The sequence below is a fragment of the Agelaius tricolor genome, unplaced genomic scaffold (assembly GCF_023055355.1).
Source record: "Agelaius tricolor isolate 1412-34295 unplaced genomic scaffold, bAgeTri1.0.p SCAF_32, whole genome shotgun sequence".
Classification (NCBI taxonomy): domain Eukaryota; kingdom Metazoa; phylum Chordata; class Aves; order Passeriformes; family Icteridae; genus Agelaius; species Agelaius tricolor.
In genome coordinates, this window is record NW_027269292.1 from 4,284,982 (window position 1) to 4,302,739 (window position 17,758).

At 46.8% G+C, this 17,758-nt stretch overlaps 1 protein-coding gene across 5 annotated transcripts in view; it reads right to left on the bottom strand.

Annotated features, from left to right (window-relative positions):
- The window catches only part of RGS9 (regulator of G protein signaling 9), a 40,879-nt gene that overhangs the window by 22,174 nt on the left and 947 nt on the right, over positions 1–17,758 (bottom strand). For all 5 annotated transcript variants that reach the window (XR_011683100.1, XM_071451551.1, XM_071451550.1 and 2 more), the window contains exons 2-8: positions 9,614–9,710; positions 5,850–5,900; positions 5,579–5,685; positions 5,072–5,123; positions 2,609–2,667; positions 2,133–2,209; positions 84–165 (exon numbers count right to left, since the gene is read on the bottom strand). Coding sequence is in view for 4 of the 5 variants with exons in the window: in XM_071451551.1 (XP_071307652.1) it covers positions 84–165; positions 2,133–2,209; positions 2,609–2,667; positions 5,072–5,123; positions 5,579–5,685; positions 5,850–5,900; positions 9,614–9,710 (525 nt within the window). In the remaining variant the exon portion in view is untranslated. The remainder of the gene's footprint in view (positions 1–83; positions 166–2,132; positions 2,210–2,608; positions 2,668–5,071; positions 5,124–5,578; positions 5,686–5,849; positions 5,901–9,613; positions 9,711–17,758) is intronic.

A 17,758-nucleotide genomic window follows, 5' to 3' on the forward strand; every position in this document is an offset into this window, starting at 1 on the left:
CCTTCCCACATGGGAGTTTGTCCCAGGTGGCTGCAGGGAGGGCACCACGAGTCACTGCAGTCACCCTGTCCCCCCCTACTCACAGGAGTTCTGTTCACAAGCCAGTAGGCTCTCTCCTGGCAGTCCAGGGCATACCTGTCCTCCTTCTTCCGCTCCTTCCCTGCCCTGCAAAGCCAAGAACAGGGGAATTCAGCAATTTTGCCCTCCTAAATCAGTGGGATGAGAATCAGGGCACACCTCCAGCCTGCCATGCCCCGTGGGTCCCAGCCTGACTGAGCCATCCCTGCCCTGATGCCAGCCCTGCCCACATCCTGTCCTGGCTAATTCTGGGCTGCTCATCATCTTCACATGGCCACACATGACTCTGCCTTTTGAGAAATCATCATCATCTTCCTGAGCTGAGCTGGGAGCAGGCACATCCCCTTCTGGCACAGACACATTTTATCAAAAATTCTTTCCTTAGGATTTTGTCTCCCGAGAAGCCTCAGAAACAAAATGAAAACACTGGTTATCTGCTGCTGTGGAATGCAACAGGTGCATCTGGGATTGGTTGTTTTTAACTAATGGCCAATCACAGTCAGCTGGCTCAGGCCCTCTGCTCAGTCACAAGATTTCCTTTTTCCTTTCCTTTCCTTTCCTTTCCTTTCCTTTCCTTTCCTTTCCTTTCCCTTCCCTCTCCTTTCCTTTCCTTTTCCTTTCCCTCTCCTTTCCTTTCCTTTTCCTTTCCTTTTCCTTTCCCTCTCCTTTCCTTTCCTTTTCCTCTCCTTTCCCTCTCCTTTCCTTTCTCCTTTTTCCTTTCCTTTTACCTTTCCTTTTTCCTTTTTCCTTTCCCTTCCCTGCCTTCTGATGAAATCCTTTCTTCTATTCTTTTAGTAGAGTTTTAATATAATATATATCATAAAATAATATAATATATATCATAAAATAATAAAATTCAGCCTTCTGAAACATGGAGTTCAGATTCTTGTCTCTTCCCTCATCCTGGGACCCCTGTGAACACCCCCACACCCTTCTCAGGCACAGCACAGCCTCTCTGCTGACTTGCCCCCAGTCCTGCTGCTTCACCTTTGTCCCTGTCCCATGTCCCCAAGGAGTGCCACCCAGAGATACACCCTGGACATGTCTCATCCCTTTCTCTCAGTAAAGCAGAAGCATTTCTCAGAGAAACTGCTTGGAAATGGTTCTGAGGAGGGTTCCCAGGCACTAAAACCCAAATCACCTCCACAATTAAACACAAGAGGCACTAGCATGGTTTGGGCTTGGACCAACGAATTCTTTCCCAGAAAAGTCTTGAGCACAATTTGGGATTTAGCATGGGGAAGGGAACATTCCCAACAGGCTGTTTGCATGTGGCCTCCCTGCTGTGGTTACAGGGTGGGTGCTCTGCACCAGTCTGCCCCAGCAGCACCATCAAACAGCCTCAGACAAGTTTAATCTGCTGCTTCAGACACAGGCTGGGGATCTGACTTTGAAACTGCATTTGGCATCTCCTAGCCCGAGTCTGACCTCAGTTTACAAGAACAACAGTCTCGTGTTTAATGAGAGTTATCTGATGAGCTGCACTCCCAGGCCTTGGCTGCCAGCCCAGGGAACACAGAGGCTGCTCAGCAGCACAGGCACTGCCTGCCCTGCCAGCAGGTAAAGGAAGGTGACAGGGGTCCACAGAAGCAGGAGAGATCTCTAAAGGAGTATTCCCATCTCATGTTCTGGGAATTTGAAGGTTTCAGTTCTAAAATCAAGTTATTTTAGCTGGGTACAGAATTATGCACTTCAGTTTTCTCCAGAAGTCTCTGCTGGGACCATTTACTGCTTCTTGATTCTCCACTCAGCTGAGAGATGGGCCAGAAACTCCTGACCCAGACCAGCAACAGGCCCAAAGTCCAGGGCCTGATCCACAAATCCTCATGGAGAACACTGAGCTAAATGAAGTTGTTTCTAATTAGGGCTTGCAGCATTAGGACCCAGCTTCTTCACAGAACCACATCAAGTGCAAAATCTAAACCTCCACTCCAAGCCATTTTAAAGGCATTTTGGTGTTTTTAATGTGTGATTGAACTGTGCACTAAGGCAGCCAAGCTCTGCTCCTCACACCCTCCCCAGTGATGCAAACAAGGGAATGCAATTCAACTCACTTATACTGCTCCTTGGCCTGCATAATGACAAAATCCCACTTGTAGTTTATTTTTTGATTGAGCATGTTGTAATGTTCCTGGAATAAAAATAAAAAAGCAGTTCAGTGTGAAAATTCTGACCAGGGCACTCCCATGCTGGGGTTTTCTTGACTCTCCATAGTTCAACGAGGCCAGGCTGGCCACTGAGCCAAGAAATCTGGATTGTTCTGCACGTAATTACAAGAATTGCAACAGTTCAAAAATACCATTGCAAGGAGAGCAATTACCCCTGCTAAAATTATAATTGACTTCACAGGAGTTTTCTGTACTGGTTGTTTTTTTCACTTGCAAAATGTTGGCTTTTGATACAGCTGCAGGAACACCTCATGCAATTGAAGAGGTGATTTTTTTTTGCTGTGCCCCACTCATTAGCAACAAAGGGCTTAAGTTGTAGCAAATGAGGGTCTTGTAACGGAACAAGTGCAATGTCTCCTCACCTTTTCATATTCTTCCAAAATCCCTTTCCTTTTAATGTTCTTCTTTGCTAGATAAATTGCTGTGGAGGTAGTAGCAAATTAGCAATCAGTTATACAAGTCCAAGAATAATTATAAATTTACCCACATTGCAAACACAGGAGCCTTTGTCTGCTACAGTATCTTCCCAGGCACGAGCTCCAAGCTCACAAGAGCTCAGTGAAAAGGACTTGGTGCTTTTGGGATGGCACTGATGCCCAGGCTGGACAGGCAGTGGGTGCCTTCTGCCACCTCCCCTGGGGAGCTCAGCCAGGCTTCCACAGCTCAGGGGACACTGGACCAAACCTTCTGAGGCTCCTCAGAGCTTGAGCTCCAAGTTTTCTGAAGCACAGGCCCGTGTTTTTTGCTCAAGTTTTAATAAAAACATTCCAATCTAAATCAGGCTTTTTTATTTCCTTGGAAAATCTACAGCATAATGCAGGTAAAAGCCACAGAGGCCAACCCTGGCATGGACAAATCAGCCTGTGAACTGCACAGCTCACAGGAGCAAAGCCAGCTGATCAGCCCAAGATTCATGATCAGCTCTACTACAAAAAGCATCATAAAGGCAACAAGAGATTTGTATGGAAAAAACCATCAGGAGATATTGGAAGCCACTGTGCTTTCTACAAAATAAAAAAGAACCATCTCTGAATGCAGAGCTTGAGCCAAACCTACAGGAAGGCAGCCTTGGGCTCAGATCCAGGAACACACTTAACTGCTCAGGGAAATCTAATCTTGTGTTTAAAGCCTTCCCTCCCAGCAAGGTAATTCAGATGTGCTCCTGTGTGATGGATCTTAGTGGAACAGAAGAGCTTAAGCACTTTCTCTCATCAAGGCCACCACAAGATGCTCACACCCTCAATTCACCATTACTGAGAATTATTCACAAAACAGCATGAAAAAAATTGCCAGGGTTGGTCATTGTGGGTGGAGATGCAGCACAAGAACAGGAAGAGCAGGTGTGGAGCAGGACTGTGGGACAAACCCACACCCCTGGGCACCCTGGATGAGGGACAAACCCACACCCCTGGAAACCCCTGGATCGGGGACAAACCCACACCCCTGGATACCCCTGGGCACCCCTGGACTTTGGGACAAACCCACACCCCTGGGCACCCCTGGATGGGGGACAAACCCACACCCCTGGAAACCCCTGGATCGGGGACAAACCCACACCCCTGGATACCCCTGGGCACCCCTGGACTTTGGGACAAACCCACACCCCTGGGCACCCCTGGATGGGGGACAAACCCACACCCCTGGAAACCCCTGGATCGGGGACAAACCCACACCCCTGGATACCCCTGGGCACCCCTGGACTTTGGGACAAACCCACACCCCTGGGCACCCCTGGATGGGGGACAAACCCACACCCCTGGAAACCCCTGGATCGGGGACAAACCCACACCCCTGGAAACCCCTGGACTTTGGGACAAACCCACACCCCTGGGCACCCCTGGACTTTGGGACAAACCCACACCCCTGGATACCTCTGGGCACCCCTGGACTTTGGGACAAACCCACACCCCCAGGCATCCCTGGACTGTCACAGACATATTTTATGAAAAATCCTTTCATTAGAATATTTTTTCTTTAGAAGCTGAGAGGCTTCAGAAACGAAATGTAAATAAAAATTATCTGCTGCTGTGGAATGCAACAGGTGCATCTTGATTGGTCTCGTGTGGTTAATTAATTAATGGCCAATCAGTCTAGTTGTCTTGGACTCTCTGGTCAGTGACAAGATTTTATAATTATTCTTTTCTTTTCATGCTTTCTGATGAAATCTTTTCTTTTGTTCTTTTAGTATAGTTTTAGTATATAATTTTATTTTAATATAATATATATCATAAAATAATAAATCAGCCTTCTGAAACATAAAGTCAAGATTCTCATCTCTTCCCTTGTGCTGAAACCCCTGCAAACACCACCACACTGAACTGTGTGACAAACCCACAGCCTGGGCATCCTTGAACTGTGTGACAAACCCACAGCCTGAACTGTGTGACAAACCCACAGCCCTGGGCATCCCTGGACTGTGTGACAAACCCACAGCCCTGGGCATCCCTGGACTGTGTGACAAACCCACAGCCCTGGATACCCTTGGACACCCCTGGACATCCCTGGACCGTGTGAAACCCACATCCCTGAGCTGTGTGACAAACCCACAGCCTGAACTGTGGGACAAACCCACAGCCCTGGATACCCTTGGACACCCCTAGACACCCCTGGACTGTGTGAAATCCACACCCCTGAGCTGTGTGACAAACCCACATCCTGAACTGTGTGACAAACCCACAGCCCTGGACTGGGTGACAAACCCACAGCCCTGGACTGGGTGACAAACCCACAGCCCTGGATACCCTTGGACACCCCTAGACACCCCTGGACATCCCTGGACTGTGTGACAAACCCACACCCTGGGCACATGCAGTGCCACCACTCACCATAGTCAGTGTCATCAGCAGCCCAGCCCTGCACTGGCCAGAAATAAGGAGTCTGCAAGGGAAGGAGCCTCCTGTTAGTGCACACAGGCCCTGAACTCATGGACTCCTCATTCCCAGTACCAGGAATATCCTGATTTCCCACTGAGAGCAGTGGAAAGAGTCCAGCCATGAACCTCAATACCATCCTGTTCTTACTGTGCTTTTTGAATATTCATTATTCAGTGCCCCCACCTCATCTATGTCCAACCAGCAATTCCATTTGCTGTTTTAAGATCTGAAGGGAACACTCTCTGGAGGAATGCACAGCTATTTCTAGGCTGAACAAATACACTAATTTCACTGAAGAAACGATCACAGTTTCCCTGTAAACTGCAATCTCAGACTTCTCTGAGTCTTTTCCTTCCTCCTGCACAGCTACACAGCTCCTGGGAAGTGCCCCAGCTGCCTGTTTTTAATAAAAACCAGTGCTGAACTCCCTCTCAACAGCTTCGAGGAGCTGCAACTCACTTGAAACCTGTAGAGGCTGCCATCTGCCCTCAGGGTGAGGTTCTTTGGCTCCTGAAGAGGGTAGATATATCCATATTTGACAAACAGGTCTCCCAGGTGGAGTGCCTCTGAAAATGGAGAATGCAGATGTTCTCATTGCACAGAAACACTTCACTGGAATTAAAAGTGAGCTCTTATGCAGAGGAGAATTCAACTAAAAGGTTTTGCTGCTTGAGGTCTTGGTTTTATGACTGGAAGCTGGGAAAGGCTCAATTTTCACATTGTTACCCACCTTCTGCAGTGATCTGCAAGCGCTGAAGGATCCACTGCATGATATCATTACCTGCAAAGCAAAACAAAGCAAAGGTCAGGCACTGAAATCAGGAGTGTCCCCAAATCCACAGGGGGAAAGGAGATTCTGCAGTGCTCACCCCTCACTGTGCTCTGGATCCCATGAGGGCACAGTGTCACAAACAAATTTTATGAAAAATCCTTTCTTTAGGATTTTTTCCTCCTGAGAAGCTGAGAGGCCTCAGGACAAAATGTACACAATTATTATCTGCTGCTGTGGAATGCAACAGGTGCATCTGGGATTGGCCCATGTTGGTTGTTTCTAATTAATGGCCAATCACAGCCCAGCTGGCTCGGACAAAGAATCTGAGCCACAATCCTTTATTATCATTCCTTCTTTTTCTATTCTTAGCCAACCTTCTGCTGAAATCCTTTCTTTTATTCTTTTAGTATAGTTTTAATATAATATATATCATAAAATAATAAATCAAGCCTTCTGAAACATGGAGTCAGATCCTCCTCTCTTCCCTCATCCTCAGAGCCCTGTGAACAGAGTCACAGCCCCCTTTTCTGTAAACTCAAATGCAAGGAGCCCAGGTGAAATGCACTGCTGGGCCCCCACTGGCCATGGTGGCACCCCCAGGGCACCAGGCAGTGACCCTGGGATGGCACAGAGAGAGTGGCACCAGCTCACGTGGCCTGAGCAGCACCCACACCCCATCAGGGGCTTAGAAAGGGCTTAAGGATGCAGCAGCTTTCTCACCAGGGAAGGGGAGGTTTTGCTCCAGCCTGGAAAGATTCACTGCACAGAAGCTCCAGAGGCACAGAGCACAGTTTTCACAGACATCTTCTATGAAAAATCCTTTCTTTAGGATTTTTCCTCCTGAGAAGCTGAGAGGCCTCAAGAACAAAATGTAAACATTGATTATCTGCTGCTGTGGAATGCAGCAGGTGCATCTGGGACTGGCCCATGTTGGTTGCTTCTAATTAATGGCCAATCACAGTCAGCTGGCTTGGACACAGAGCTGAGCCACAAGCCTTTGTTATCATTCCTTCTTTTTCTATTCTTAGCCAGCCTTCTGATGAAATCCTTTCTTCTATTATTTTAGTATACTTTTAATATAATATATATCATCAATAATAAATCAAGCCTTCTGAAACATGGAGCCAGATCCTCGTCTCTTCCCTCATCCTCAGAGCCCACGGTCACACACAGTCCTGGCTCAGTTTTGTAAAGACCAGTGCCTGATCCTCTGAGAGTCCCTTAATGGGCAGAAGGGATGTCCAAATCTCAGATGCAAGCTGCAGTGGTCACAGGATTTCTCAAATTCACACACATTTTATCTCTCCCACTTCTTTTGCTGGACTGTGAGCAGTTGTACCCACCATAGGCAGCATAAACCTCCTGCAGTTTTAGTTTTATGTTTTAGTATTATTTATTATTTAGTTTTATGTTTTTGTTTTTAATTTTATGTTTTATGGGGCAAATTTCATGAACCTCCTTCCATTCAAAGAGGGCAAAAAGGGACTTGTTCCCTGACCAGTTACTGGTCTTTTCCTCCAAACCTCCCCCAGGACTGCAGACTGAGGTGTTGACCTTTCTTGACATTGCAGTGATGACTTAACTTTCTAATAGGGGCTCAGAGCTCTTATCCTAGTGCCTGCTTCCTGAAATAGATGAAATTAAAGGATTATCTCATCACTCATTTCTAGACAGCTCCCTCTGTAAGCACTTTCCCCCAAAGGTGCACATCTGACATTAAGGTTTATTTGTGAGCCACTTTACTGACTCTCACTGAATTTAACTGTCACCATGATATTTTCTGAAAAATCCCTTCTCCAGGATTTTTCTCCTGAGAAGCTGAGAAGCCTCAGAAAAGAAATGTAAATAATAATTATCTGATTGCTTGGAATGTGGTCAGGAGGTTGCTGACCAACAGGTGCATCTTTGATTGGTTCCATGTGAATTCTTTTAATTAATGACCAATCCCAGTCCAGCTGTGTTGGACTCTCTGGTCAGTCCTGGGTTTTTATTATTCATTCTTTTCCAAGCTTTCTGATGTATTCTTTTCTCTATAGTTTAGTATAGTTTTGGTATATCATTTCTTATAGTATATAATATAATATAGTATAATATATGATATAGTATGATATAATATAGTATGATCTAGTTATATTATAGTAGATATAATATAATATAATATAATATAATATAATATAATATAATATAATATAATATAATATAATATAATATAATATAAATCAGCCTTCTGAGAACTTAAAGACAGATTCTCATCTCTCACCTCATCCTAGAAACCCAACAACACCACATTTAACTTGTTAGCTTCCTGCACAGGAGAGCCAGGCTCTCTCCAATGGATCTGTGTCCCCTGCTCCAATATCTTCACCACACACCCTCATCAAAATGAATCTCTAAGAGTCCCTTAATGGGCAGAAGGGATGTCCAAATCTCAGATCCAAGCTGCAGTGGTCACAGGATTTATCAAATTCACACACATTTTATCTCTCCCACTTCTTCTGTTGGACTGTGAGCAGTTGTACCCACCACAGGCAGCATAAACCTCCTGCAGTTTTAGTTTTACATTCTGGGGGGGCAAATTTCAGAACCTCCTTCCATTTAAAGAGGGCAAAAAGGGACTTGTTCCCTGACCAGTTACTGGCCTTTTCCTCCAAACCTCCCCCAGGACTGAGGTGTTGACCTTTCTTGACATTGCAGTGGTGACTTTCCCCCAAAGGTGCACATCTAACATTGAGGTTTATTTGTGAGCCATTTTACTGACTTTCACTGAATTTAACTGTCACCATGATATTTTATGAAAAATCCCTGTACTCACTGCCTCTTCCCATGGGCAAGTGACTTCAGTGCCTCTGCAGCCTCATTTAAAAAAAATAAAATTGGGGCAAACAACACACTGAGCCAGCCAGGCTTTGCAAACACAGTAGGGGAATTCTCTTGACTTGCCTGGAGCAAACTCACTTTGTTTCAGTGGGAGTTTTTGTTCTGAATTTCCAAGTGCTGGAGAAAGATGGAAGCAGGAGGAGGATATGGAGTATGTGTGAATATTTATAGCAGGGGATTCCTCACAAGAGCTTTTGTGGAGGCTTGGAGAGCAGGGTACTGCTGGTGCCTGGTGAAAGGAGCAGCAGGCACAAGGAGGCTGATAAGAGCTGCCTGGAACACTGCACATGACACAGCTCAGCTCCTGTCTGCTGCTCCTCCAGCCTCCTTGAGGGAGGCAAAGCTGTCATTTACAGGCACACAAGTGGGTTGAATATTTTGTTCTTTTCCTGCCTACTCAAGAAGAATTATAACTAGCAGTAAACATGAAAAGGAAGACTAATTGTTAATTGCTCGTTTCTGAAGTACCATCTTTCAGTCTGCCTCCAGGCTGCTTGTTTTAATTGGATTTTAATATTTATCTTTATTTGTGATGCAGCCTCACTGGGAGCATGAGAGGTCTGGAGGCTGCAGCATGTCCTCACCTCTGTGCTAAGGCAAGGTCACTTGAGTTAACCCCAGGAGACAGCTGGGAGTGCCTGGGGATCAACTTTTGTCTGCTTCAAAGGGTAGGAATGAAATGAGACAGGAGTGAGAATGAGATCAAGGGAGCAGGAACATTTCAAATGATGTGCAGCTGATATTTACTGGGGGCAGATCTCCAGCACACAGCCAGGGGGGTCCATCCACAGGCAGATTTTCTGGGCTGAACTGGGCCCAGCCCCTTCCCCCAGAGCAGCTCTTACCTGTCACAGCGTGGGGGATGCTGGTGACCATCACTGGCTGGGTCTGGGTCTTGATTCCTGTGTCTGGGCTCTGCATCTCCATCATGAGAGCTTCAATCTGCAAAGCAGGGAGGGGATGGGATGGGATGTGGAGCCACATTTCTCCTGCTCACAGAGAAAAGCAAGGCACAATTCTTCCCAAGGGTATTTCTGAGATTCACATTCTCTGAACCTCAGAGAAAGGAAAAACAATTCTTATCACTTGCTGTGCCTGTGTTTGTGCAAAAGTAGAATGCAATGTGGAGACTGTTTACCCAAATTCATGGTGTTTTGTTTCCTTGGACTATCAGGGCCAGGTGTGTGTGTGTGTCAGGACTGTGGGCTGACAGTCATGAGATTCAGAGCAGAGTTGAGTGCTTAGTAGATTCAGTTTAGATGTAATGTAATATAGATGTTAATACATATCGTTAAATATAAATATATTAATAATTATAAATATAAATTTATAATTTTCTAATATTTTATAATTTATATAATAAAATAATTAATTAGCCTTCTGATAAGATGGAGTCAGATGCATCATTCCATCCTTCCTCAAGGCATTCCCTGCAAATTTACCAGGGATGGATGTCAGGAGTGGGCAGGAGGGCAGCCTGACCTCCAGAGAGTGGGCATTGCTGTGTCACAGACACATTTTATGAAAAATCTTTTTGCCAGGATTTTTTCTCCTGAGAAGCTGAGAGGCCTCAGGAATATAATATAATATAATATAATATAATATAATATAATATAATATAATATAATATAATATAATATAATATAATATAATATAATATAATATAATATAATATAATATAATATAATATAATATAATATAATATAATATCTGCTGCTGTGGAATGCAACAGGTGCATCTGGGATTGGTCTCATGGGGTTGTTTCTAATTAATGGCCAATCACAGCCCAGCTGTCTTGGACTGTCTGAGAGTCACAAGATTTTATTATCATTCCATTCCTTCTTTCCTTGCTAGCCTTCTGATGAAACCCTTTCTTCTATTCTTTATTATAGTTTTAATAATATATATCTAATAAAATTATATATAATAATATATAATAGATAATAATATATAATATATAATAATATAATAATATATAATAAAATAATAAGATATAATAAAATAATAACAAATACCATTTTAATAATACATATAATAAATAAAATATATGTGTATAAAAATAAAATTTTATATATATATAAATTTTATACAATATATTTATATCTATTATTTATATATTTTATATAAATATATAAATTTTATATATATAATATATATAATAATATATATAAATATATATAATAAATAAATATATATAAATATATATAATAAATAAATAATAATAAATAAGTATAATAAATATTTATTATATATAAATATATATATAATAAATATATATATAAATAATATATATATTTATATATATTTTTATATATATATATATATAAATAAAATATATATACATAATGACTTCAGAAACATGGAGTCAACATTGTCATCTCTTCCCTGGTCCTGGGACCCTGTGAACCCCACCCCACTGGTGTGCCACAGCAATGCCTGCAGTGGCCACAGCCCTCTCTGGACCTCCCCTGGCACCAGAGGTGCCACCTCCAGCCCATGGCAGCTCACACTGGACACACACACAGCCAGGGCTGGCACAGGAGGGACAGCATGGAGCCACTCAATGAGAGCTAAGGAAAAAATAAATAAATAGAATCTCTGCTACCCAGAGCCCACTACACCCAGAAAGGTTCTTCTCTGGCTCGTTGGGCACTTAGAAAGGAAAATGGGGAGGGAATAAAATCTGTGTTTGTGTTGGGAGGTGCAGAGGAGGTGTGTGAGGGGCTCTGTGACCAGTCCTGGGCAGGGCTGCACTCCCCACCCAGCTCTCAGCCCCTCCAGGGGTGGGGCAGGCACATCCTCCTCCCTGGCAGCATCTTCAGCTGGGACTCCTCAGGGACCCTGGTGACTCATCTTTAACACAGGATGAGTCTCACACTCAGGGCCAGACATCTTTTATTCCTCATTTCCAATTACCTTTATTTCTTTTTTAAAAGATAAAGATTTTCAAAGGTAGTTTGCTCCTCTTTGACTTCCTACCAGCACCATTCCCAAAGCACAAAGCTTTTCTTTCACTTAGGATCTGTGCTCAGATGGATGGAGCTGGGGCACCCCCCTCATCTCCTCGTTTTTGACTATCTAAGTGCCATGAGAGCTTTGGGGAAGATATTCTTCTTTCTGTCTTCTGCTTCCAAGGCTGTTAAATCAAAACTGGCCCAACAGGACCAATTTAGTCTCTCCACACATTTGTTTTGGGTGAGGCTGTAGCTTTTTAACTGAGAGCAGAGGATTTAACAGTGTGAGCTGATGACACCCACACATAATGGAGGGTATTGTCTTCACAGGCACCACAGTGACTTTGGTCCCAAGTCTTGCCAAGTTCTGTGAGGATTTAAGCTGTAGTGACAGGATACACTCTGGGCTTGTCAGTAAAACTGGATTTTCAACTGCTTTTAAAGGCACTGACAAATTAATGCTAAAAGGGAGAAGCCTGGTAAAATTTAACATAAATATTTGTATAAATACTTATAAAATATTTTAAAAGAGCAAAACCAGAGCAGAAGTGATGGAATTTGAAGACATTTTTTTTAGATCTTTTAACAGAACTCATAATTTCAACCTCAGAAAGTTCAAACCTCAGAAAGTTCATCCCTCATCATGTGTGGGATGAGGTGAGGCAGGCAGGGCACTCTTTAGGAAACTGGGATTTTAAGCAAACCCAGGTGCCTTAGGAAGTCACCCCCTGTGACTGCACAGTCCCTTCCCAGAGAACAGAGATCCTGGGGGCAAACACAGCCCTGCTCATGCCCCTGTCCCTGTGCAGTGAGCACCTGGCAGACCCAGGCAGGATCTGTGTTCTGGGCAGGCAGCACAGCACATGCTGCCCTCCACGTGGGCTCCAGAGACATCTTCAACAGCTGAGAGCAGGGAATCTGTAGGGGGATCCAGTATGAAGGTGGTATAAAATGTAATCTTATCCACCAAGTCACAGCTGGACCAATTACTAAAGATTAGGAGCAGGCCTGATCTGAACAGGCCACACCTGTAGCCAGTAAGAACAAGGGGTATAAAAGAGCAGATTGGTGGGATTAGGAGTTACAGGAGTCAATGGCTGCTGCAAGGACCAAGAAGAGTCAGTGCTGAGAGGAGCTGCCTGCAGGAGACATGCAGGAGGTTTGAGGCTCTGGTGATATGGAATCCTTGTACTATAATGATAAGAGAACTCTTGGCATATAAGACAAAAGGAATTGGCTGAGAAACCCCTCCAGCACAGCATGTTCCCTTCCTTTAACCAGCAGCTCTTCAACTCAGGTGGTGTTCACACTCTGCCACGCTCTCTCTTGTCACTGGAGAAATGACAAATGCATTAAAAAGCCAGGCAGCCCTGGCTGCAAAGCATCCACCTTGCTGATCAAACCTCAGCCTGTCTGTGTCTGTTCTCCCAAGGGAACAGTGGATTACAGGCTCAGGAGCTGCCATCAGCACCAGGCTGCCAGAGGGAGGCCAGGAGGGCTGCTTCACACACAGCAGGAACATTTCCTTGCTTTGCTGAGGGCTCTGGTACATTTTGTCACGCTTTCAGCCAGGAAAGAGCTGTCTGGTTTGAATTTTGCAGAGCCAGAAGCCACTTCCTGACTGGTTGATGGGTGGAGATGCATACAGAGGTAAATATCAGGACTGCTGAGTGAGCCAGGCTCCAGGGAGAGCTCATCTCACACACACAGAACCACAAGGCAAGAGCCCCCTGGAGATTTCCCTTCAGATCTGCTGGGATCTCTGCCTGGAGGTGAACTCACCCTGAAAGCCACAGAGGAGACAACAGGAAAGCTGTCTGTCCCCTCTGTGACTGCACAGAGTCACAGGGCTCAGCTTGCTGAGTGCAAAACAGAACTCAAACTCCCATAAAGCAAGAAAAACCATCACTGGATTCAGGAGCTCTGAGAAGCCCCAGGGAGAGTGTCCTGGATTGCCAAGCAAATTGTACCCTATGTACCATCTGTATGGCAGCTGTCTTCTGTTCAGTGGGCAGTTTTCATTATCTCTTCCACATCTGGGGAGACATCTGCTGATAAGAGGCCATTGAATGTCACTGCATGACTGATAAGAACTACAGCATCCCATTGGGAGATGTGAGCCCAGAGGGAGGAGCCAAGCATTCCTGCCTGGATATAATCTGGAGATTCTGGAACACCAGCCAAGCATTCCTGCCTGGATAGAATCTGGAGATTCTGGAACACCAGCCAAGCATTCCTGCCTGGATATAATCTGGAGATTCTGGGACACCAGCCAAGCATTCCTGCCTGGATATAATCTGGAGATTCTGGAACACCAGCCAAGCATTCCTGCCTGGATATAATCTGGAGATTCTGGAACACCAGCCAAGCATTCCTGCCTGGATATAATCTGGAGATTCTGGAACACCAGCCAAGCATTCCTACCTGGATATAATCCGGAGATTCTGGAACACCAGCACAGCTTCTCCACTGATTTCCCAGAGGAACAGCAGCTGCCCCTTCCACTGGATCTTCAGAGGAAGAGACTCCACCCTTCTCCAGGATCCCTGCTCCAGCAGAGCCACCCCTGGCACTGCAGGAGGGCTGCAGCCACAATTCCAATGGTTCTGCTGCCAGCACCCTGACCCACATGGTGTGAGGTTGTGTTCTGACTCTGTCAGTGCTGTTTTAGTTAACTGCATTGTTTATTTTATCTTTTTATTTTCTTCCCTATTAAAGAACTGTTATTCCTGCTCCCATATTTTTTGCCTGGGAGCTCCTTAAATTAAAATTTATAGCAATTTGGACAGAGGGGAGGTTACATTTTCCATTCCAGAGGAGGCTTCTGCCTTCCTTAGCAGACACCTGCCTTTCCAAACCAAGACAGAGAGGCTAATGGCCACCAACTGATGGGGTGCCCATGGTTCTGGAGGAGGAGGAGGAGGACGGATGCTTTGCTGCAGCATGGAGCAGTGGGCAGTGATGGATGGCTTGGCTGAGTGACCCTGGGTGCAGGTCCCATCCCTGTTACCCTTTGGGCACCCACCAGCTCCCCAGGATCAGGGCATCCACAATGCAGGAAAAACAAACTCCAGGTGCTGAGACTCACAAATGCAACAGCAGAACACTGCCAAGGTGAGGAGCTCAGTCCTTCTCAGCATCAACCCAGACAGAGGCAGCTTTGCTTCAGACAGAAGAAAAATCGATTTTCCCAGCAGGAATTTCCAGTTCCCAGCTGAGTTCACAGTCCTGGTGCTGTAATTAAACATCTGCTGCTTTCTCCATGCTATTTGCCTGGTTCTAGCCTCCCTCACTGCCTGCTGCTGTTTGCAAGGGTCAGCCCTACCTGCTCTGATTTCCAAGGTAACACCACAGTCCTTGTCCCCACTCTGGCCTCTGAAGGCTCACTCGATTGTTTCCTAGGTCTACAACTACCAGCCTTGCTTTGCATGTTGATGGATGATCAGAAAAAAAAGAAGAAATGAAAAAAATCCATTGTTAACCAGCTAAAACTTCCTGCTTTTTCCTAATTAAAGCTGAGAGGAAGTGGCTTGTTCCCACTGAGTGATGCCTCAGCTAAAGGAAGCGAATCTGTGAGTGGGGAGGGCAGGGCTGTAGCTGGCTCTGCCCAGTCTGGACGGGATTTTTTCCAACAAGATGTGGCACTGGCATCTCCCAGCCTGGAACAAGGAAAGGGAGGATGGGATGAGGCTGAGCTTGGCCTAAGGCTCAGTTTCAGCCATACCCAGGGCCTCAGAGAGCAGGAGTCTGCTGGATTCCAGCAGAAACACAATTCAGCTGCTCACACGCTTCTGGAAATGCCCAGGAAGATGAGGCCCAGCAGCTGCTGGAAAGTCTAAGCCTGGAGAAGCAAAGCCAGGCTGGAAAAGCCCCCAGACCCTGGAGCAGCCCCTCCCTGGCTGCTGCACAGCTTGGGAGAAGCCAGCAGGGAGCAGAGTGAGGAGGAGGCAGGGAAGAAGGCATCCATCAGCCCTACCCACAAGGTGTGAGTCACTGTGCAGCTCAGCAAGGAAAAATACCCAGCCCAGGAGCTCCTGAGAGCACAGCCCAGCTCTGCCAGCTGATGCCCAGCAGAGCCAGGCCTGGCTGCTGGAGCAGGCACAGGCACCAAGAGCTTGGATTCATTCAAGCTCTCACAGCATCCAGCCAAGTGCATCCAGCCAAAATCCATTTAAGAAGCTTCCTTGCTATCCCAAAAGACCTTTGGGTCATTCTTCTTCCAGCCAAGATGGTTTAGAAGGGGAGGAAAAAATAAAATAAAACAACCTAAGTGCTAGCATGAAGAGCAGGTGTTACAGGCCCCTCTGATCCCTCATAGCTCAGCCACAAAGACCAAGCTGCACATCCAGCCTGAGTCGTTCAGAACAGCCTCACAGCAAGGGCAGGGCACTGCCCACCACCCCTACAGCACCCCCTGTGCTCTCCATGGCAGGATTGCTGCTGTGGGCACATCTTCCTGCTGCAGGGGCAGCACAGGGGGCTGCTGGCAGCTGTGAATGCACAGAGGGCCCAGGGGCTGGCAGCATGGCAGGGATCCCTCCCTGCAGCTGTGGATGCACACAGGGCCCAGGGGCTGGCAGCATGGCAGGGATCCCTCCCTGCAGCTGTGGGTGCACACAGGGATGGCAGCATGGCAGGGATCCCTCCCTGCAGCTGTGGATGCACACAGGGATGGCAGCATGGCAGGGATCCCTCCCTGCAGCTGTGGATGCACACAGGGATGGCAGCATGGCAGGGATCCCTCCCTGCAGCTGTGGGTGCACACAGGGCTGGCAGCATGGCAAGGATCCCTCCCTGCAGCTGTGGGTGCACACAGGGATGGCAGCATGGCAGGGATCCCTCCCTGCAGCTGTGGATGCACACAGGGCTGGCAGCATGGCAGGGATCCCTCCCTGCACCTGTGGATGCACACAGGGATGGCAGCATGGCAGGGATCCCTCCCTGCAGCTGTGGGTGCACACAGGGCTGGCAGCATGGCAAGGATCCCTCCCTGCAGCTGTGGGTGCACACAGGGATGGCAGCATGGCAAGGATCCCTCCCTGCAGCTGTGGGTGCACACAGGGCCCAGGGGATGGCAGCATGGCAGGGATCCCTCCCTGCAGCTGTGGATGCACACAGGGCTGGCAGCATGGCAGGGATCCCTCCCTGCACCCACAGCAGCCCAGGCACAGCGTGTGTCAGCTGGGGGCAGAGCGTGAGCCCAGGCTTAAGCAATTAACAAAGCTTCTTTCCAGGATTTTAGCTCCTCATGGGTCTAAGCCTGTAAGGTGCTCGCTGGATGCAGGCTGAGCATCCTCAGCTCCCATCATGGGCAGCAGTAAAGGTGCCTGGTGTTCCCAGGAGCTCTGAGGATGTGGCTGGCTGCACACAGACCACATTGCCATGGAGCTGCCGAGGCTCCATGGCTGCTCCAAGGTCTGGAAAAAACAGCAGGAATGAAAGTGGAGCTGAGAGCCAAGGGCTCTCACTGACCACCAGGAGCTCCCCTTCCTGCTGCTAACAGGTCCTGGACTTGCAAAGCACTGGAAGTGCTCAGCTCCCCTGGCTGCTCTCAGTGTGAGTGAGTGGTGCACACTCTGTACAGCATTCCCTGTGTTTTGACTGATCTTCCCACCTGAGGAACTGGGAGTGCTGTGCAGAGCCTGCTGCACTCCCACGGAGCAGCTGAAGCACAGCTGCAGGCAGTTGTTTTCTCAAAGCACAGCTTCTCCTCCTCTGCACCCCCGCACACAACTCCACCGAGTATTACTCAGTACAGAATTTGGCCTGGAGTATTTCTCTTGGCAGGGCTCCCCAGCCAAATTTACCCTGCAAGACATAGCACCACAGAAAATACCCTCTTTACTTCCTCTGGTGTAGTAAGTACTGCCAGGCTTATACCTTAGCGTGGAATATCCCCAAATTCCCCTCTCTTTACCCCTGGAATCCTCCTTAGGTTGTGGGTGTTGAGGAAAGCTAACTACAATTCAAACAGCAACTTGCTGGCTGTACTTGTCACTGGAAATTCAGTTAATTCCATCCAACAGGATAAGCCAC